A 21,255-nucleotide genomic window follows, 5' to 3' on the forward strand; every position below is an offset into this window, starting at 1 on the left:
ACTAAAGAAATGGGACACAAAACGGGATTACAAATGATATCCCAAAGGTAAAGGGAAAAAAGATGGACTTTGAAAAGAGGACTGACGGTAGGATTTTGGTATCATTTATTTAAACTGTAATTTTTTTGGTGGTCAAAAACTGCCACAAGTTGCCCAGAGAGGTTGTGGAGTCTCCATCCTCAGAGAAACCCAACTGGACACAGTGCTGGGAAACCTGCTCTGGGTGGCCCTGCTAGAGCAGGAGGGTTTGATCAGATGATCTCTGGAGGCCCCTTTCCACCACAACCACTCCGTAGATATTTTCTTCCATTTTTTCTGGAGGGAAGAATAAGCTGAAAGAAAAAAAGTGAAAGTTAACAAAATTACTCCTTTTCTCAGCCTAATAGCATTAACTTCTACTAACCTTTCTAATCCTTGCCAACCTTGTTAATGTAAACAATTCCATTAGCTGGACTGGATTTTATCAGCACCAAAGCTAATTCTCCAGCACATCCAGGCTACCTCTGAGGTTTTCCTTCACTTGAAAATGGGGGCGAAGGAAAAAGGGATACCAGAAGTAAGACACTGGAATCAATACATCAGTTTCTATCTGGTAATAAAATATCACACGTATCAACTTCTATGACATGTGAACGTGACTGGGAAAGTCCTACCACACATGTCCCAGCAGTTCATAGTTCTGTTAGCCAGAGGAAAGTTGAAAGTGAAGCAAAAAGGAACAGTTCCAGGCAGAGGAGGAAATAGGAAGGAGAAGATGAGCAATAAAAAAGCCCAAATATTTCTTCCTCCACCCCAGACATATGCATATAAATAATGCAAGAGAGATTTACCCTGCTCACTGGACACTGCTTGTTTGCTGCATCTCTCTGGGACCACACACCAAAATGTGGGCAAAGGTACTGTCTTGTTTCTTGGCACTGTAAGATGTTTTTTTCTCTTTAAGCTTTTGTATCCTCACTCTGTATGTTTCAGTAGCATCACACCGTGAGACATCTTGTTCAGCTGCTTTAAATGACTTGTGTCCCTAAAGACAGTCTTAATGCTTAATGCAAAGCTGAGTGAGAGATTGGCTGAAATAATGGGCACAATTCTGGTCACTGTTGCCAGAAACAAGAAATCCAATTGGAACAACACAATGAAAAGCTACTGGTATGGCAGGAGTGAGCCTCCATTATACAACAGAGAGCAGCACAGTTTGGTTTGTTTAACTTAGAAAAATGAAGGCCAAGAAGAAATATCACTCTGTGTGGGTATGTGAAGGGGAGTAAAGGAATGGTAAGGATGAGGGGAAATAGGAGAGAAATTCCAAAGAGAGAGAAAAGATATATTCAGTAATGCCAATGTAAGTGTGTGTATATAAGTGGTTGTAAATAATGCATGTCTCTTCAGGGGGAAGTTTTCTAACAGTCAGAGGAGGGCAGTTGTAGATTAGTTTCTAATAGAGGTATTAACAGGAGCTAACACCACCAGCCAAGCAGGAGCAGGCTGCGTTTGCATAATGGCTCAATGCTCAATAGGAAAACAAAAAAATAAATTAGAAATATAATTTCCAGATCAGCAGGAGACAGGAACAAGGAGCCACTGCTTTTCAGAGAGGTGAAATCTTATCTCAGAGAAAAGCTGGGAATCCAGCTAAGCATGAATTCAACAAGAGCTGGGAACAAGCAGCAGTGGGTGCAAGGTAGTGCTGCCAAGTCCCATCTCCCACTGAACTCCAAGATCACCAAGACCTTGGGACAGTAATTCTGCTACTTGTGGAGATTAAATCCTGCCTCCTTGTGTGACAGTGGCTGCACTGCATTGAAATTCCAGTTGCCCACTGATTTCAACAGTAATAAGAAGATGCTATGTAAAACCAGAAGGTTTTGCTTCTATTAGCTTCATATATGTGTGCATCTGTGTGTGTTTAGAGATACAGATTTAAATGTATAGATACAGATATCCTGCAAAGTCACATCAGCTGCAGTGCTTGCCCTCAAAGGCTCAAGTCAGGAACAAAGCAGCAGAAATGCAGAACAGAAAAAGACACTGATGAAAATATAAATAAAATATAAATATCACTGTGGCATTTATGGGAATAAAAAGGGGAAGGGTTCAAACTTTAGTTTTGCTGATGCAACTGCTGTAAGCTTGCTAAACAGTAGCTCAAAACTGAAATCTAAAAAAAAGGAAGAAGGGGGGGGGAAGTGTTTTATTTAATGAAATATCTAGTTCTTTTTCTTTCCTTTAAAGACAATTACAGGAAATTTTGCGAGTGTTATTCATGGTTTGAATGCAAACCACTTGACAGACCAGGTCATTCAGAGGAGCAAGCGAATGATTCTGGATACACTTGGAGTGGGGCTTCTGGGTACCAGCACCGAGGTCTGCTACAAAGTGACACAGTACAGCAAGGTAAAATGGCTGGAACTCATAAACCCTAGGGTTTAGCTCTAGGAAAACCAAAGGAAAATTTTGGCTAGAAGGGGAAATTTTGTCATGCTAAAATTCTTTTGGGGATAGAAGGAGAAACACGGTGTTCTTCCCACTGGAGATAGGGAAAATTCATTGCTCAAGTTGCTTTTAATGCTAGATGAGGAAGCTCTGTGTAACAGATTGCACACTAAGACCCACTACTGCAAACACAGTTAATAAAGAATCCCTTCCCTTCTTTCATCTATGAGATTTTTATTAAAAATGACTGCAAGGCAAACATCACTTAACACTAGACTTCCCAAAATAAGGGAGTGTTAAAAGGATGGACAGGTAGCAGTGGGTTACTTCCAGCTGTCTGAGGTACAAGGCCCATGTTTCTCCTCCAGTCTTGCTATCTTTAAACTAGAGGAGTAGTTGAACGTGAGGAGGAGTTGAGCCCACTGTTTTGTGGGTCAGACCTGGCTAGTTAGACTCAGGCTCCAGAGCTCTGTGTGCAAATAAATCTCTTCTCACAGAGATCATCCCTTCCCTCCCTTCCCAGTTTCTGTCCTTTTATTTAATTCTGCAACAATCTCTTCATTGGCTGAAAGATTTGCACAGGAAAAGGGCAGAGGCCTTTACAGCATGGAGAAACCAGCATCAATAGGCCATGTGTCATTTGATACATGTATCATGTATCATGTACCCAGGGTCTTACTGAGCTGTAGAAAAACAGAACCTTGAAGTGAAGATCTTCCCCAACAAGATAATGATAGTTCTGAGGGAACTGATGGGATGTCAGTGGCCAGAGGGTGTGTGAAGGTATTGAACTGCCAGGCAGGCAGCATTGGTCTTTCCCATGAAGTCTCTTTGGGTGGAAAAAGCACCTGACTTAAGCTATCAGGAAACAAGGGTTTCTTTTCATACTTTCTGATAGAACACTGTTTTTCACGTGGGAGGGAACAGTGGAGTCCTGAGAGGGTATGGTCTGATCTCAAGATACGTCAGAGATACAGTGCACATTTATCCTTGGATTCAGGACTTTGAATTAATGGATGTCAATTTGTTTCAGACCTACAGCTCAGATGTATCCAGTACCATCTGGGGCCACTTGGATTTCCGACTGCCTCCTGTGTATGCAGCTTTTGTGAATGGAGTGGCTGTAAGGGATGCTCTCTTGTTTTGCTCTTAAATTACACTAATTGATTCTAGCTCTAGAGATAACAGAATGCTCCCAAAATCTTAGTTTACTTTATTCTTCTGAAAAAAAACTTTCTTAGGCTGTTTTCCTAACATGTCCCAACTTTGTTCCAATGAAACCCAAGTCAAGGTACAATATATATCTGATCCAAGACAACAGCATCCCGTAGTTTGGGATTTGGGTCTGTTTCCAAAAGTCAGCAGTCTACATCTTGTTACAACCTTGCTATACCCATGTTACAAAGAGGCTGTTTGGCTCTCACTGATTTCACCAGAATTGAAATTTCATGCAAGCTGGCAAAATATAGTTACATAAAACTCCAAATACAGATAGAGGCACATACACACATACAATATCACTGTATGATTTAATCTTCAGTTACACAGTTTGCAAAAGCCAATCATATCTTTTGGACACATACTTTTCATTGAAGTAAGTGTGAAGTGAATAAGTGGCTCCTCAAACATTTGTCTAAATGCAAATTGAGGCTGAAACCATTTGAAATCAAAAGATGCACAAGAGGTGAGGTAGACAAATTTGGCAATTCTGCAAAACTAGAGAAGGTGACCAACCAAGGAAATGATGATATTTGGCCTATCTAAATTAGAATGGCAACAAGATCAGAGATCCAATTTTCACACCTGATTTCCAATGTAGGAAAAAATACCTTGGAAATAATATCTGGCACCTCTCAGCTCCAAACAGCCTGTGAGATATTAAAATCTGGCCACTAGCATGTCTGTGATATCTTTACAGTTTACGTCTCAGTCACAAGTCAATTCTAAGCATTTATTGAAGATGCCAGAACCACAGCTTACTTACTGGGTACTGGGCATAAATTTCCTTATTCCACAGAATAGGGCACCTGCCCAGCTGGCATCAGTATTCTTCAAGGCAGAGACTGGGTTTTCTTCTGTCTGGTTAGGAACACAGTCCTCAAAACTGTGTATTCCCAGTATTATGGGGCAAGACCTGAGGGCTGGAAAGCCTGATCACCTCCCCAGTTTGCTCTGAGGTAAGACACAGATTAACAGGCATAAAAGTTCAGCTTTTGAGGCATTATTATGTCATTAAAAATGCTATATTTGATGCTCTCAAGAGGTTTTCAAAACTCTGAGGGGGCTTCTGGCAAGCAGCACATTGCAAACGCTGCTGAAAGCAGTCTGCTACCAGGATGGCAGCCTGGATATTCTGGATATTCTGAAGGGCTAAGCAGCTCATCCCTGTTTTAAGACTGTAGCTTTCTCCTACCCCCATCAGCCCCGGGACATGCTGAAAATTCATGCTAAAGCCAGACCTACATTTTCAAGCTGGTGCCTGATGCCTCTGTATGGTGGCACCAGAGAAGTTCTGGTACAGCTTTCCATCAGCAGGATGAACTCAACAGCCACAGCTTCAATGGTGCAGGCCCTGATGGCAGCATCTGTTGCAGTGCTGGGGAAGTAAATTAATTATGTTTATATACTTGTCTTGGGGGAACTGAAAATTCACCATTGACATGGTGGACCTAGAACTGCCGCTTCAATTTACAACAATTTACAACAATCTGATTAAAGAAGCAAAAGCCTATTTTAAGAAGGAAGATCCATTGTCATACTGGTTCTAGATTGGTGCAACTTGAATTAGAATTACACTCCTTTGAGGCAGCATTTGTATTGCATTGCCACTGAGCATGGAGCCATGTTGGCAGTAAAGGTCTTTAAAGGCAAGATTTTTTAAGTTTTGCTTTCTAACAGAAAAAAATACTCCTTCAGTTCCTATTTAAACCAGTTTCAGTAGTGTCATTTGACTGAGCCAGTCTGGCAAAGTCAGAGTTTATTTCTGAATGACAACTCAAGGTTTCTCTTTGCATCAGGTGCACTCAATGGATTTTGATGACACGTGGCACCCAGCCACACACCCCTCTGGGGCTGTGCTCCCTGCTGTGATTGCACTCTCTGAGGCCCTTCCTAGGAAGAAAACAATCTCAGGTCTTGATCTGCTCTTAGCTTTCAATGTTGGAATCGAAGTGCAAGGCAGGCTGCTCTGCTTCTCCAGTGAAGCCAAGAACATTCCAAAAAAGTAAGTAGAAATGTTTCAAGAAGAAAGTTGAGTGGAAGGTGGTTTTTTAAATCTTAATATATTTAAGTAAATGCCAGCTAAAATACAAATTGCACAGTTGATCCTATTTTCTGGGTTGTTTGTCTGGAAATTTAGGTGAGGTTCATCTTAAACATCAATACACGTGATGTAGCTGATGGATACCTTTTTGAGAGCATCACTCATTTTACAAGGAGGTGATGATCTCCCTGTTAATTAAAAACATCAGCAAAAAAGGGCAACATTTAACAGCACAGGTCCTAGGCTCTTGTGGGTACATATGCCCACACCTTGCATAAGGTGGCTTGCTCTCGGCAGAAAATGGAGTCATGGGTGCTGAGCCCAGAACAGAGCCCAGGAAGACTGGGAGTGCTTAGGGGAAAGCCTTGAGGTGTAGCTAGATGTCTTCTTGATAATATCTGTGTGTTCTTTCTACATATTTTGCAAAACTAGTTCAGAGTAAAAAAAATTGCCACCTTCAATATTTATTATATATAGATTACTATAAATTATTTACAGATAATTTGTAGAGGACTATAAACTGTGATGCTTCTGCCATTATTCTGTTCAATATGCCTTGCACTATGAGCAGTTCTACTGTTTCAATTCCTTTCTGGAGAATACCTATTGAAGTTGTACTCTTCCAGTCTACCTGTTCCTGCGAAAAAGTGACATTTTTCCATTAAGACCAGACATGAATGCTGAATGCATGCTTCTTTATGGCCCAATTCACCTTCCACATCAGTGAAAGGAAATTAGAGCGTGTGTATATGGTGAATTCTGGTGAATTTTTGAATTACAGTAATGGAGAGATTTTGTTTTCTCAGGTTCCACCCACCAACTGTGGTTGGCACGATGGGGAGCGCAGCAGCTTGTGCCAAACTTCTGGCTCTTGACCAGCTGAAATGTAAAAACACTTTGGCTGTTGCTGCCTCCTATGCAGGTGCCCCACTGGCTAATGCAGCAACCCAGACAAAGCCCCTCCACATTGGCAATGCTGCCAAGCATGGACTGGAAGCAGCTTGCTTAGCATCCCAGGGCCTTCAAGGAAGCAAACAGATCTTGGACATGGAGTCTGGGATAGGTGCCTTCTATACAGATTACAACCCACAGAGTCTGCCAACCTTGCAGTCGTACCCCTGGCTGCTGGACCAGCAAGACGTGGCCATTAAACGCTTCCCTGCTCATCTGGGAACGCACTGGGTGGCTGATGCAGCATCTTCTGTCAGGAGGAAGCTTGTGGAGAGCAGTGACAACTTGCTCCCTGTTGACAAAATTGAGAAAGTCACTCTTAAAGTCCCAGAGGTCAAATATGTGAACAGACCCAGACCCAGCTCAGAGCATGAAGCTCGACACTCCTTCCAGTTTGTTGCGTGCTCTGCTTTGCTGGATGGGAACATGTCAGTCCAGTCCTTTGCCAGCGAGAACATCCACCGGGCAGCTTTACAGGAGCTCCTCTGCAAAACAGAGCTGGAGCACCCTCCTGATAACACACCTAGCTTTGAGAGCCTGTACTGTGAAGTGAGTGTCACACTCCAGGATGGCAGCACCATCAGCGACCGCTGCGATACGTTCTACGGACACTGGAGGAAACCCCTGAAAAAAGAGGACTTGGAAAAAAAGTTTCAATCCAATGCCTCCAGCATCCTGCCCTCAGAAGCCATAGAAGGCATTATAGAAACTGTGTACAATCTGGAAAAAGTAGAGGATTGTTCTGTATTAGGTACATTTTTATCAGGACAGCGAGATAGAGAGAAACTCTCATTTTCAGAGAAGCTGCACTTCCTCTGAACGTTCCAGCCAACAGCTCAATGATGTTCACACAGCAAAGACAGAACTCAGGACAAACTCTCACTTAGTCACCCAAGCACTTTTAAATTGGACTGCTGTAAGACCAGAGCCATGCTTAGTCCAATAATGTCTTTTTTAACTAATTAAATAACTTAGCAATAACGTGCACAGCTCAATCAGGCTGAACAGAAGATGCTCTGCTGGCATAGTCAGCTTAAATTATCTTAAATTATCCTTATACCTCTAGGGGCAAAGCACTGCTGGTGCACAGCACAATAAATTCCCTGCTCATCTGACAGGAAAAAAAAATACTGTATGTTCTGCTTCTGCTAAATAACTCCATGAAGGAAATCCAAATTCTGGAGGACTACGGAAACACTCTCTCTACAGGAAACATCACTATGAGAAGGACAGAAAATAAAGCCTTTATGTATTTATTTTTGTAAATTTAGATCTAAAGCCTCCTTGGAGAGGCCACCTGTTACATCTGAGCTTTGGCACTTGTGCTAAAATAAACATTGGATATAAAGGGAGTAGTACAACTTGATACTCTGCAACACCTCAGGCATTGCTGTAGGGCTTGGCCTTGCATTGGCAGGGTGAAGGTTAGCAGAGCAGCCTTCCTGACCACTCCAGCTGCTGACCTAGAGGAACAACTCAACACTCCAGGTGTTCTTTTCCAGATCCATCTTCTTGCTGCTTTTTGCTCCTGCTGGATTCCCACGCCAGTTACAAGGCACTCAGTCAATAAGACATGATTAGCATTAATTAGTGACGACATGTTTAGATTATTTCAGGCACTGCACAGCGTGGGCTACACTCATTATGACTGACAAGAGACCTGTCAGCACCAGAACACTTCTTATGCAGAGAGAACTAAGTGTCCACAGTGACTATCAACTTGCTATGATTATGAATTCTGGGAATTTTTAGTTAAGGAGTACAAAGCTTTGCTAGATTGTGCTTTTAAGAGAGCCTTTCCTTACCTGTGTTAGATTAAAGTATGTGTTCTACCACACACAAAACAGATCTTCCTTAGGGCATAAAAAATATGTATGCAAAACATCATAAAGTAAAGCTAATTCATTTTCTAACTAAGCTTCAAATTATTTCACTTATTAGAGCAAAATTTGTGTATTTTCAACACCGAATGTGTTAATTTGTACTTAACCCTCAGACTCTTTGTTTATAGAGCTGGATAATCTAAGGGGCTCTGCAAAAATTCTCCAAGTGCATTAGTTATACTTGTGTAAAGATTTGCAAGGGAAGAAATAAACCCCAGGTAACCACATTCTTTTCTTTTTCTCTTCTGATTAGGAAGCAAAATTGAATTATTCACCTATACTGAAGGTATACAGACTCATTAACAGCTATTTCACCTGTAACTATAGCTGGGCAACACCAAATGGGAATTACTAATAAACAGTAGTGCTGTGATAAAACCCCACCGGACAAGGAGGGTTCCTGCATTATCAACATATGCTTTTTGTTTTAAAAGAGAAATAAATAGGATAAACTTGGCAATAAACATTGGGTGTATTACAAATTAACCCCCCCTTCCCAAAAAAAGAAAAAAAAAAACCACAAACAAACAAACAGAAAAAAACCACCAAAAAAACCCAAGAACAATAAAGTTTAATATTTGCATTATTTTATTAGGCTGTATACTTCCAGTCAGGCAAGTTTCAGGACTTCTTGTACCATTGTTCCAATTCCATCAAAGATTTCATGCAGAGGAGCTTTGCACATGAAAGCACAGGTAGTAACTATTTTATTAGCTTTATCCACATGGGATTCATTTACATTTTTGCAAACGTGCTTGCATCCGAGCTCTGCTATAGCAGATGCCGTTTCAGCATCAGGAAATCTGTAAACAAAAAGACTGGAATTAACATAAAGAGATGATACATCCATAAAGTTCTGCCAGCATAGATGGAATTAATATTTAAGTGACTAGTTGATGATGGCAAGGGATTCAAACAGTCTGCCACTGTCACATTCTCCCATTCCCTATGGACACAACAAGAGACCCAATTTCTTTGGAAACATCATCTGAAATGAATCACAGAATGGCTTCAGTTGGAAGGGACCTTAGAAATCATCTACTCCAACCTCCCTCTCATTGGCAGGGACACCTCTTATGTAAACAAGGTTGCTCCAACCTGGCCTTGAAGAGCCACAGTATATCAGAAGATACAATTTTGTTTTTAACCATCTTTCAGTAAGTTTACAAAATGACACTACACACAGCCATAACTAATCCTCCACAGTTTGTAAGATGCCAGCTGAACTTGCAGGCACTTGAGACCTTTTCTGACACTCCCACATATGGTCTCTTCCACTGGGATTCTGCAAATTTTTTTTTTTTTTCCAGAAGGCAAGAACAAGGAGGTGGGGGCAATCCCTCACTACTGCTGCTGATATAAAATTTCATTCTTAAGTTTTATCAGAAGCTAACAGTGCTCAAAGCAGCACGGATGTCTGACAGGCCCTATTCTCATTTGCCTCCCCTAAACAGACCCCACATCACTACCACTGGAAAAGCTTTACCAAAAATCCCCCGACAGACAAAACCCCACAGACAATTTACATGGCCACTCAAATTACCACAGGATATGAAATTTTTGAATGCCAGCTGGACAGACACCGTCTTCATTTGCACATTTGCAACATGAATCCAAGGCACAAAGTAAGCAGCTTCTGCATCTCAATTAAGGTGAGCTAAAACCTATCACTGAATTACCATGAATGTAACAGGAAATAAAACCTGATATCCTTGGCTACCTGCATGTTCCTAGATACAGGGTTCTGTAAAAGTCTCCTTGTCACTTTTAGGCCTGATGGACACTACATCCAGTGATTCATTAGCACCCACAGTGCACAATAAAGCAGCACAGGAGCCTCCGTTACCTTTGGTGGCTCAGAGTGATGGCTTAGGCAAGAGACAAAGCTACCAAGAGTTTTCATATTGTCAACTGCAGTGTGTCTGTGGATATTGATATCACAGACCAAGAAATTTCTGTACTAAAGGATAAATTTTTCCAACACTGTAGCATACAGGTGTCCTGACCTCACATACTGTGTCCTGAGAATTCTATACCAACTATTACTATGCAAGTGGAAATTTGAAGTAAGTGGGAAATGTCACTCTTAAGTTATCAAAAAGTTACTGGCACCAGAAACCTCTGACTGGCACCAAACCCCTCTGGTTTCTTGCACAGAAGACTAGCCATTTCCTAATCCTAGTTCTCATGAAAATTATCTTCACCCATTTCCTTCTTACCTTCCATCTACATTTTTGTCCTGGCCAACCGTGACCTCACAACCAGGAAAGACTTTAGCTGCCAGGACTGGAGATATACAGCACAAACCAATGGGCTTTTTAGCACTGTGGAAAGCTTGGAGTGTGGATTTCACATGCTCATTGACTGTACAGTTCTTCCCATCTACAGCCCAGGAACACAGGTTCTTTGCTACACCAAAACCACCTAAAAAAAAAATAAAAGAAGCTCAAATGTAAGACACTACTACAAGCCACTAAATTCAATCCCAGAGATTGTTATCCTTTAGCTACATTGTTATCCCTAGATAGTTTAGGTTGTTATCCTTAGAAAGTTATCCTTTTTTACATCATAATCATGGCATAAGTCAGACAGTTAAGTTACTACAGTGAAAGCTTTCAGCATGTAAAATGTCATGGGTTTACAATGTTAAATGTTTAACTGCTCATTTTTTATATCAGATATGCTACACAGGCTAGAAAGCTTAATCTTGCTCTACTGAGCAACAAATAGATAAATAGAATAGTGAGCAACAAACAGAAAACCTCACATTAATGCTTTGGTGAGGTGCAACATCTGACATGCACCCCTCGATAAGTAAGAGAAGGATCAGAAAAAAACCCAATGCCAGTTAAAAGTATAAGAGGGTAATCACAAGAATAATGCATACAGTGATTTGCCCCTCTCCAGTATTTCATTCTCAAGTTTTATTTCAATACTTAAGCAATCATTGGAGAGTTTTCCACTCTCCTGAACTGTTTCTGAACTTAAATAAACCTGACACAGTAACCTAAGTTTCACACAATAAACCTGAAATGGATATTACATAAAAAGGCAATGGTAGCATATGATACCAAGGCATACCACTTATGAATAATAATATCATTTCCTATTAAAAAATAAAGGTGAATTTGCTTCTAGATATTAGTTATAGCAATCATTTACTTACATTTAGTCCTCATTTAATTGTATGGGCAGATTATATTTTATAGCACCTTCATTTTTTGGATTTACAACCATCACAATGGTCAAAGTAAGAGGGTTATTAGTAAGAGTAGCCATCCATTATATTTCATTCCTTTTGGAATGTACACAACATCAATTTTTCTACAATAAACCAACACAAATTTCCACCATTATTTCTATGGACAACCCTGAGAAGCTTTGCCCTTTTAATATTCTTCCTTTCACTCTTTGCTCAATTTCGAGTGTTATCTGGAATCTCTGAGGTAAGATTTTAATTTTCAAGCTTAGTAGGGTTTATTTCCCTCTAACAATTATCATGGCAACACCCCTGTCTGAGCCCTGGTTATAACAGCATAAAATTAATGTGGAAAATATCTGCCAGCCTCTCTTCCCTTTTCATTTTAGCTCAAGTCTGTGTCGTTGAGTTACACAGAAACTCCCTCTGCTGGCCTTACAACAGAAGACAGTGTAGCAACTACAAAATTAAAATGCTTATTAGGCACAGTAGTAAAGGCAGTATTTAACAGTAGGATGCATATTCCAGAAAGTGATCTTCAGAAAGCTGTAATTTCCTCATGACACTCTCCTTTATTAATTTCTAAACTAATTACAATTACCACCATCTGAAAGGCAATTTTGATGTTTACAAATAAAATAAAAATCCATTAACATATTTAGTAATCAGATCAGATACATAATTAAAGCAAAGTGTACTCACATCTGATGGGGAATACAATATACTAGGCAATGCACTATTCTGGCAACAATTTCAGGAGCCTTTAAAATAAAGCATTGCCACGTACTGTCAAATTCTGGCCTTACTTTTTTGTGTTCTTGTCCACAAGTAGATACTAAAGCCTTCACAAACTTTAAAAAGAAGGAACAGTGCAATGCACCACCAAACACTTAAAGAACCCTCTGGCATTTTAGTTTAGTGAACTAAAATTAAAAAATAAACTGAGGTGACTTGTCAGCCCATGAGAGCTTGTTAGAACACTTTTTCATCCTAAAAAGTAAAAAAAAAAAACCCAAAACCAAACTCATATACATCTCAAATTCAAGAGTGTAATGTATCCTCTAGACAAAATTTAAACACAAAAAAGTAGCAGAGGCAAAGCAGCTACTTGAAACTGAAAAAACACAAATTATTTTCTTTCAAAAGCACTTACCAGGGAAAATGACTGCATCAAATTCGCTCACTTTCAGCTCAGCCAAATCCTGAATGTTTCCTCTTGCCAGCCTGGCACTTTCAACTAACACATTTCTCTTCTCTTCTGTTGGACTTCCTTTTAGGTGATTGACTACATCCCTCTGCTCAATACTGGGGGCAAATATCTTCACCTAGAATATAGAGATGAAAGAATTTTGTGAAGATAAACGGAACTTACACATACTGGTCACCATGAAGAGTATTTAATGAAAAGAGGTTTATTTCCCACATCTTTCAGTCACAACAAGTAGATTTCACAGGACAGATCTACTGTATTAAAGTGAAGAGTGACATATACTAGGATGGGTAAAGCTGGCCATCTACCCTTCCTATTTCTGCAGCTTTTTTACTGCACATTCTTATGCTAATATTTAGCTTACTGATTCTGTCAGCATTTGCCTTCCCTCTGCAGATAACCCCAAGGACAAACAGCACCATAATTTATACCAGTTCCTTGGCTGGACACACAGCCAAATCTGCAGAAAAGCTATTATTATTATGGAATCAGTTCTAAGAAATAAAGATGTCAACTGTAAGTGCATTTCCTGTGCAAACATTAGCTACCTGTTTTCCTAAAGGCTGGAAATGAGAACACTGGAAGAACTTATTTTTGCTAAGACACAAAAGAGGAAAGCTGCATCAAAAACACACAGTTCTTTGGAAGGTGTACTGCAGAGGCTGTTTTCACACATCTGTTTAGATGCTTGCTTTGCAGACTTTGCAGACAGAAAGTGACCACCATCTGAATCCAGAGAGGACCAAAGCATGGTCCAGCCTTTTCCTAGCAACCGTGGTTACAGAAAAAGCCCAGAAAGAGCTGGCAGGAACCAAGCAGGTGAAGCCGTGCAAGGGTGAAAAAAGCAATCGGAAAAGCAGATCAAGAACTTCAAGTGGGTCCCATCTTCAGCTATCTGGAGCCTGGGGTGGGCTGTGAGGGACGGAGGAGGAGGAGGTTCAGGTCTCCTGATGCTCCCGGGCTCAGCCGCCTGCCTGGGACCACTGCACCGGTCAGGGGGCCCTCCACATTATTGGGGTGAACAAAGAAAAGGGTGGGGGGCAAGATAAGGAAAGAGACGATAGCTGAATAGATTTTGTGGTGTGCAGTGGAGGGGATGGAAAGGGCAGGTCAGCCCGAGGGATAAAGGGGTGCTTACTGAGCTTATCTCGGCATGAAGAGAAGGGTGGGATGGCAGATGCTATCCTCCAATGTCTTTTGCCTTAAACACTAGGTAACAGATGACAGGAAATTATGACTAGTAAAATACCATCCCTCAGGCTGGAAGGACTGCTCACCCAAGACCAAGAGCTTGCCCGGTGAAGTCAGCAGAATCGTTACCACTTTCAGCGTAAGCGATGAACCGGTTCACCAACCACGCAGACGAATGATATCGGTAAGGATAAGGTAACTTTGTAATTGTAAAAGAAACCCAGCGTTACGGGGGAGGTGCGATAGCTGTGTGTATTTACCACCTGGCCCCTCCTTCTGCGCAGAACCGCGACAAAGAAGTAACTTCGGCGTTGTGTGCGGACTGGATGACTGCTCACCGCGAAAACCGGACCCGTTTTGGGGGACAGCAGAGGCACAAACAGACAGGGCAGACAAACCTCCACAGCCCCCCTGCTGCCGGCCACAGGGGTGCCGGGGAGCAGGGCCCCGCCGCCCCACAGCCCCCGTTCCTCCCCCTCTCCCCCCCCCCGTACCTCCGCGCCGCCGCGGCTGAGCTGCACCAGCACCGCCGAAGCCTCATGAATCTCGCTGCCGTCGAAGACGCCACAGCCGGCGAGAACCACGGCCACCCGCTTGCCCATTGCTTTCTCCCGCTGCCCAGCGCACGGACCACGGGATACTCGGCGAACCCAAATCCCCCACACCTTCTCCTCCTTCCTCTTCCTCCTTTTTCTGCTGCTGCGCCTGCGCTGCTGGGCTCCCGCTCGGCCTCCATCTTGGAAGTCCCGTGCAGGGCCTGCGCCCCGGAATCTCCCCGAGGGCTTCCCTCAGGGCTTCCCCCAAGCCCCCCTGAGGGCCTCCCCATCTCCGGCCCCGGGGATCGGCACCATGGATCGTGGTTTCTTGCAGTCAGTTTTTCACGAGGTTGCTTTCTCCCCTGCCCACAAAATACAGGGGGGTGGGGGGTGAATTTCAGATGTCAGGGGGAAATCTGTAGGAAAAGAAAAAAAAAATTAGCTGTGCCTTTAGGTTTAAAGCAGAGGGGCTCGGCTGTAATTTAATTTCTCTGGGCTGGTTACTGCAGGGGAGCTGTGGTTTGCCTGAAAGTCACTTTGCTTCTAGGGGGACCTTGGAAAGGTTCAGCTGTGTACACGAGAGGTTGGGGTTTTTTTGTTTTATACATAGGACTGTAATTTGTTGTAAGGAATATACTGCTTTGAGAGCCAAAAAAAAAAAAAAAAAAAAAAAAAAAAAAAAAAAGTGGAATTCAGGTAGAGGCCAGCATGATCTGTTTCAGTGATACACATACCAGATCCATGTAACCTTTTTGGCTCCCCTAACCTTGTACTGTGCTCTAGGGAGTGGCTTCATTTTACCACGAAAAACCGGAGTTTGGAATATCAAAGCTACCTACTCCCAGTGTAGTCATTAAGGCTTCACCCAGGGGATCAAATGGGAATTTCTGCAGGGGACACAACAGTGTGTTGGCTGGCAAAGCCAAAAATGGCATATGAAAGCAAAGTCTCATTCTGTGGCCAAATGCATTCACCTGTATACTGCGAGGTCAGGAGTCTGCCTGGGATGATGGATAGGGAGATTCTTGAACAGGAAAGGGCCAAGATAGGGAAACTCCCTGCATAAAGGCAGACTGCTGTCTGCTGGGCAATGCCTTGCTCCAAATAAATGCTGGGCTACACCTCTGTGTCCACCACAGCCCACACTCACACTCCACTTCTCAGGATTGAGCAGGACTGCAGTGCAGCTCTGCAGCTTGGAAATACCTGGATTGCTTGGCCATCTAATCCACAATCATATGCCAGAAGATCCCTCTCAGCTCAAAACACTTGTGGAGTTAGAGCTCCTTGGAGCACCAAACCCTCATTTCATCTCCAGGCTGAGTAGAGGTCCCAGGAAAATTCCAGGGGAGCTATATCAACCCAGAGAAATACAAATTATGTTTGGTGAGAGTGTAGTGGCTGACCTGCTTACTGGCACAGGTCTCCCTGGCTCTGCAAGAGAGCATAAGGGTTAGTTAGGTCTGGGGGTAGATGAGCAGAGTCTCCAGAGCTGGAGTCTTTCTGCAGTCTTCCTCATGCCTGAGAGCTAGGAAGAGGTTGCTGTCTGGGTGGAGTTCAAGTTCAATGCACCTTTGGACATATAAGTGGATTCCCAAACTCTCCTGTGTGTTAGGAACAAGGTTAACATTAGAGCTAGGCAACTGAGTTCCCTACTTCTTTCTGCCCTGACTTACTGATTAATCTTTGCACATCAACCCTGGACTCCAGTTGTTGGTAGCCTCACCTGCAGTCTTTTTTCTGTCCCTCTCTCCTGGGTAGACCTCAGACCACCATTATAGGTAGCTCTTTCCTGGATGGATCTTGGACTTCATTGTGATGTGATGTGATCTGATCTGATCTGATCTTCCCAACCCATTCAGATACCCCATGTCACACCTCTCCTACCAGATCCATAACTGCCGTGGCTCTGTGCCATGGTTTAGCTCCAGCTAGCTCATGCCATGTCCCTGCCTCACCTCTCTGACCTTGTCATGGCCTTCTGTGTTTGTCTTAGGTTCATGTTTTCATCCCAGCTTACGACATGTCCCTGCCATGGCTCTGCATCACCCTGAAACAGTCCATGATGACACTTCTCTGTCCAGAGCTCACAACAGCAAATAACAACTAAAGCATTTCACAAGCAATACACCTCTGAAGCCGGATCCTCTAAGGTGTGAGGACTCACCTGGATGGGAGGAGAAGCTGTGGCCAAGGCCCTGAATGCATTAATAATAATCCTTAATTACCTTGGCCAGCCTTTTAGCTGGGACCTCCACCCACACACCCTCTAGCCACTGACCCATGGTTTCCATGTAAACTTAGGCCTGGACATCCAGACATGACCTGGGCTATTGTGGAGGAATTCCTGAAGGAACATGGACACCCAGCACTTATGGCCAAACCATGCTTTGAGACTTATGAAGCAGACTGAGGCCTTTGGTTCTGAAAGCAGTAAACTTACCCTCGAAAGAAGTCCTTGAGGAGACGGTTTTGCTGATATGAGAGTAGTTCTGTAAAAACAGGATAATGATGTAGCCAGCTGTCGTTCTGTGAGAACAGGATTTGTGGCCGAGATATAGCTACCTGCAAGATTTTGCTATGTAAACAAGGGCTCTATATAAAGCAGTGTGATGGTGAATAAAGCGAGTTCTACATTAATCACGTTGGTGTGCTGCAGTCTCCATTGCGCTCTTCCTGACAGGCTGTGTTGTAGGTGTGCATGTCCATCCCTGTCTTCTGGTGTCCTGGTCTTCTGCACAGACTAGGAATCTCTGCTACAGGTAGCTTCATCTTCAGTTCTGCCCCCTGGGTGGACCTTGGCTACTTGTTATAGGTAGTCCTGTCTCTTGGTTGGACCATGGGCTTGATGCAACCTTGCTGTGTCTGGGGTTGGTGGATCCAGACACTCCTACGTAGCTGTTCCCATTCAGATACCTCAGGATTGCATCATGGTCACTGAGGTCACTGCCCTTGCCTGCATCATGGTCACCTCTGCTCCTGGCTCACTCTTCTGTGCAAAGCAGACCTGCTCCTGCTGCTCCCTTAGAGCTGGCATAAATGACAGGCGTAAATTACAATAAATAAAGCTTGTTACCTGACTTCAGATAAATGTGCATTTGAAGTGGGGAAGAGGATTCACTGCTCTGCTGTGTGGCAGCATCAGTCAGGTCCCAGGGCACAGCACGGGCTGGCTGCTCCCCAAGGGGTCACAGGGCAAGTGGAGGCAGGAGGCCACCAGCCTGGCCCAGTCCCAGCTCCTCTGAGCAAGGTCAGCAGGGCTGCTCTGCTGATAGCAGTGAGGTTCCACCAACAAGCCAATCACCTGGGAAATCCGTGGGGATGAGGCAGATCCAAGGTCAAGCTGGGGAGATGGGATCTGCTTCAACCGGCTACAGGGCTGGGCCAAGGCGTGGCTGCAGTGTAACTCAGGTGAGAAGCAAGAGCCTCAGCTTAAAAGCAGCTCCCCAGGAAAGGCACAGGGAGTCCTGCCTGAAGTGTTTCAGCAGAGATGTTTGTGAGAGTCTAAAGGTTTTCTCTAGTGGAAATGCTACTGTGAAGGGTCTTGGTTGCCTGACAACAAATTCTCAGATTAGTTTAAGTTTGACTCTCTCTTTGTATTTCACAGGTTGCATCCAGCTGTCTCAGCAATTCACTTATCCCTACCCTGCAGCAGATCCCAGAGAGTCTGTCTTAGCTCCAAACTTATGATGAGCTTTGTCTGTATCCTTATGGCATCCCTCATCCTATCTCTCAGGCTTCAGTAGAGCCCCTCTGAATTCCAGTTTGGAAATAGATCATTTCCCTGACCTGCCTCCTAAGCTGCCAGACAAAGCAGGGGCTGCCCTGCGGTCCCAAATGCTCACTGAGCTTCATGTCTGTCCTGAGGGCAGTCACCATCCCAGCTCTCAGATTGAGGAGGACTTGAGGAAATCCTTAGCCTTACCTTACCCCATCACAAAGCCCATCCATTCTCCTTTCCCATAGAAAAAGAGATGGCTTTCTCCAACCCCATCCCACAGTTCAGTTTGCATCTGAAGCTACTTAGCAGAGTACAGGTGGAGAGGAGTCCTGTACCTGGCTCCTTTTCTCAGGATTTATTTCACACCTCTTAAAGGCAAGGAGGGTGGATTTCAGAGTGATGAACCATCTTTCAGACTGGCTTCAGTATGACTTCAGGTAATGTTTCTATTTCTTAGTGTGCATTCAGCTGATTCAATGGCTAACATATGCCAGCATAAGGAAAAAACCCCATGACCAGTAAAACTGAAATTTTCTCTACTGAAATCCATATATATAAGCTTAACTTTCTTGCTGAACTGCATTATTTCCAGTATATAGGCTGGCAGGTGTGCAGCTGAGGGTGTAAGCACCATCCAGAGAAGCCCATTTTTGTGGGATAGGAGTGGTTACTCCAGGTTCAGCAGCCCCTTAGCTGTTACTATACAGTGTGTTGACTCATGTAGACATTCAAAAGCAAACCAGATGTTCAAAGCCACAACTTCTGGCCACAGCAGCAAGGTTTGTTTTCCCCCTTCCTTCCCCTTTCCCTGTTCCTTCCATCCTGTCACTCTCAAGGGCAGAGATTGTACTGGTTTATAGTGGAAAACCACCAAGGGTCTTCTTCATTGTTTCAGGAAAATGTTTGAATTTCACTAAGAAAAAGAAAATACTGTGGAAAATGAGAAAAAATTAGGAATCCTGTCAACTCCAGAAGTTGATCTTTGTAGCCAGGCTCAATCTCTCCTCCAAGCCTGCTACTGGACAAAGATGCAGACGAGCTCTGTGGGTTTATAAAGGGCACTTTGATGTGTTCCTAAATAATAAACAGGGCAGCTGTTTATTGATATAATTTTTTGGCTCCAGTATATTTATTCACAAATTTATTAGTTGTTTATTTTCTATGTTGAGAAAGATCCACAATATCACTTAGGTTGTATGAGAAGAAAAAAAGTACTGTGTTGCAAGAGTTTCCTACAACAATGAAATGAGATACAAAAATGCTACTAAAATGAAAAACAAAATTAAAAAAAAAATCAATAGCTGTGCCATCTTAGTCATGCAACCACAGCAGTGCTTGGATGGAGACTAACTGCAAACGTATGCTGAGCTAAGACTAAGAACGAGTTCATACTGTATTTCTAATTTGACTAATGAGCAGTTCCAGCACCTTCATTATGTCATTTCACTTCCCCACATCCTGGTTTCAATAGAAGGGATAAATTATTCTTCCCTTACTTCATAAAGCACTTGAAGAGTTACACATCAAAATCTCTAAAACTAGGAACTGTGGCTATATGCCACCTAACATGTACCTTTTTGAATAGATGAAGAGCTGGCACCTTGTATTACACTCAAGCTAGGAAACACAGATGAGTAGTAGCACACTTTATAAAATAAAGAACAGAAACAGTTTTGCTCTAAAGCAAACACAAATAAAATGCATGAGATTAAAATGAAATATGGAAAAATAGGTATGTATAGATTATAGACTATGTATACACACATGAAACTAATGTATAGTGCTGAATGGAAAAGATTTTACACATAAAGCAGTATAGAATTGGGCAGCAGTGACATGAAACATAAATGTTGCTAAAATTGAAGATTTTAATAGCTGTGACATCTTACCATATTCTAAACACCTTTACTACCTCCAGCGTTATCAAAACTGATATTCAGCAGCCTGTCCTGCATTTTTATATAGGATGCAGGGGTTTCCACCTCCAGTTCTGCTTGAATGTAGCCTAGCATTGTGCTAAGGAGGGAACAGATTCTTCTTTAGGGGCTTATAGGCAATGGGCAGGGATATTTTTCTGGCTCCCAATAGTCAAAAGTGCATAGCACAGTTCGTATTTACTCAGTGAACAGCACATAACAGGGCTCTCAAAGCTGATGCCAATGACTAAACTCAGGCTTCTGGACCCTGATGGGGTCCCGTGGCTGGTTTTGAGCTCTACAGAGCTGGAGAAAGCAGTGGTTCCTTGCTGCTGGCACACCCGTCCTCACTGTTTGTCCTAGCCAGAGTTCATCTTAAAGGAAATTCTTGCTATCATCCTAAAGACGGGAGAGTGAACAACCTGGATAACTACTCTGAAGAGGCTGCCAGGTACACCGATTGAGCCTGAAGCCCTGAAAGGCTTCCGACGAGGCTTCTGGGCAGCCAGAAGAGACTCAGGGCTACCTGGTTCATCGCAGCAAAAGCTTTTCTGCCATCGGGTGAGTTCTCACCTCTCCGTGCCGAGGTGGTCAGACCCAGAGCTCATCCCTCTCTGGATTCTGGTTGCAAGGGTTGTGCTTAAACCGGCTCCGAAGCAACGCCTGAAACTACGTACCAGGCTGTTTAAATATACTTTAGGTAAGTGACAAAAGCGTATAGTTGTCAGGGTCTCCAGAAAACTGAAATCGTAGCTCAGCAAAACGACATTTTTACTGCATGATTCAGCACACGGCCGGTTTCCCCCAGGAGGAAGGAAGAAACTACTTTTGTCCAGGGCCCTGCGCGTAGCACGGCCCCCACACTCCCCCCCAGCCACCCCGGGCCCTGTGGGCGGGCATGGGGGCGGCCTTTTTCCTTCCTTTTTCCCCGCCCAGTCTCCATCAGCCCCACC

At 43.2% G+C, this 21,255-nt stretch overlaps 2 protein-coding genes and 1 long non-coding RNA gene across 3 annotated transcripts; 1 reads left to right on the plus strand and 2 right to left on the minus strand.

Annotated features, from left to right (window-relative positions):
* Positions 1–344: 344 nt before the first annotated feature.
* On the plus strand, positions 345–8,559 carry ACOD1 (aconitate decarboxylase 1). Its single transcript, XM_071741365.1, has 5 exons — positions 345–896; positions 2,233–2,394; positions 3,467–3,556; positions 5,451–5,656; positions 6,502–8,559. Exons 1-5 carry the CDS (start codon positions 801–803, stop codon positions 7,463–7,465), a joined length of 1,518 nt encoding a protein of 505 aa, XP_071597466.1. The 5' UTR covers positions 345–800; the 3' UTR covers positions 7,466–8,559.
* Positions 8,560–9,099: 540 nt separating this feature from the next.
* LOC139795005 (glutamine amidotransferase-like class 1 domain-containing protein 3, mitochondrial) lies at positions 9,100–14,813 on the minus strand. Its single transcript, XM_071741374.1, has 4 exons — positions 14,624–14,813; positions 12,882–13,053; positions 10,749–10,953; positions 9,100–9,332 (listed from the first exon to the last, which is right to left on the minus strand). The coding sequence occupies exons 1-4, from the start codon at positions 14,729–14,731 to the stop codon at positions 9,140–9,142; spliced, it is 678 nt and encodes a 225-aa protein (XP_071597475.1). The 5' UTR covers positions 14,732–14,813; the 3' UTR covers positions 9,100–9,139.
* On the minus strand, positions 13,554–14,290 carry LOC139795008 (uncharacterized). Its single transcript, XR_011725347.1, has 3 exons — positions 14,216–14,290; positions 14,077–14,147; positions 13,554–13,940 (listed from the first exon to the last, which is right to left on the minus strand). It is a non-coding gene; the product is annotated as an uncharacterized lncRNA (long non-coding RNA).
* Positions 14,814–21,255: the final 6,442 nt, after the last annotated feature.

Source organism: Heliangelus exortis, chromosome 1 (assembly GCF_036169615.1).
Source record: "Heliangelus exortis chromosome 1, bHelExo1.hap1, whole genome shotgun sequence".
NCBI lineage: Eukaryota > Metazoa > Chordata > Aves > Apodiformes > Trochilidae > Heliangelus > Heliangelus exortis.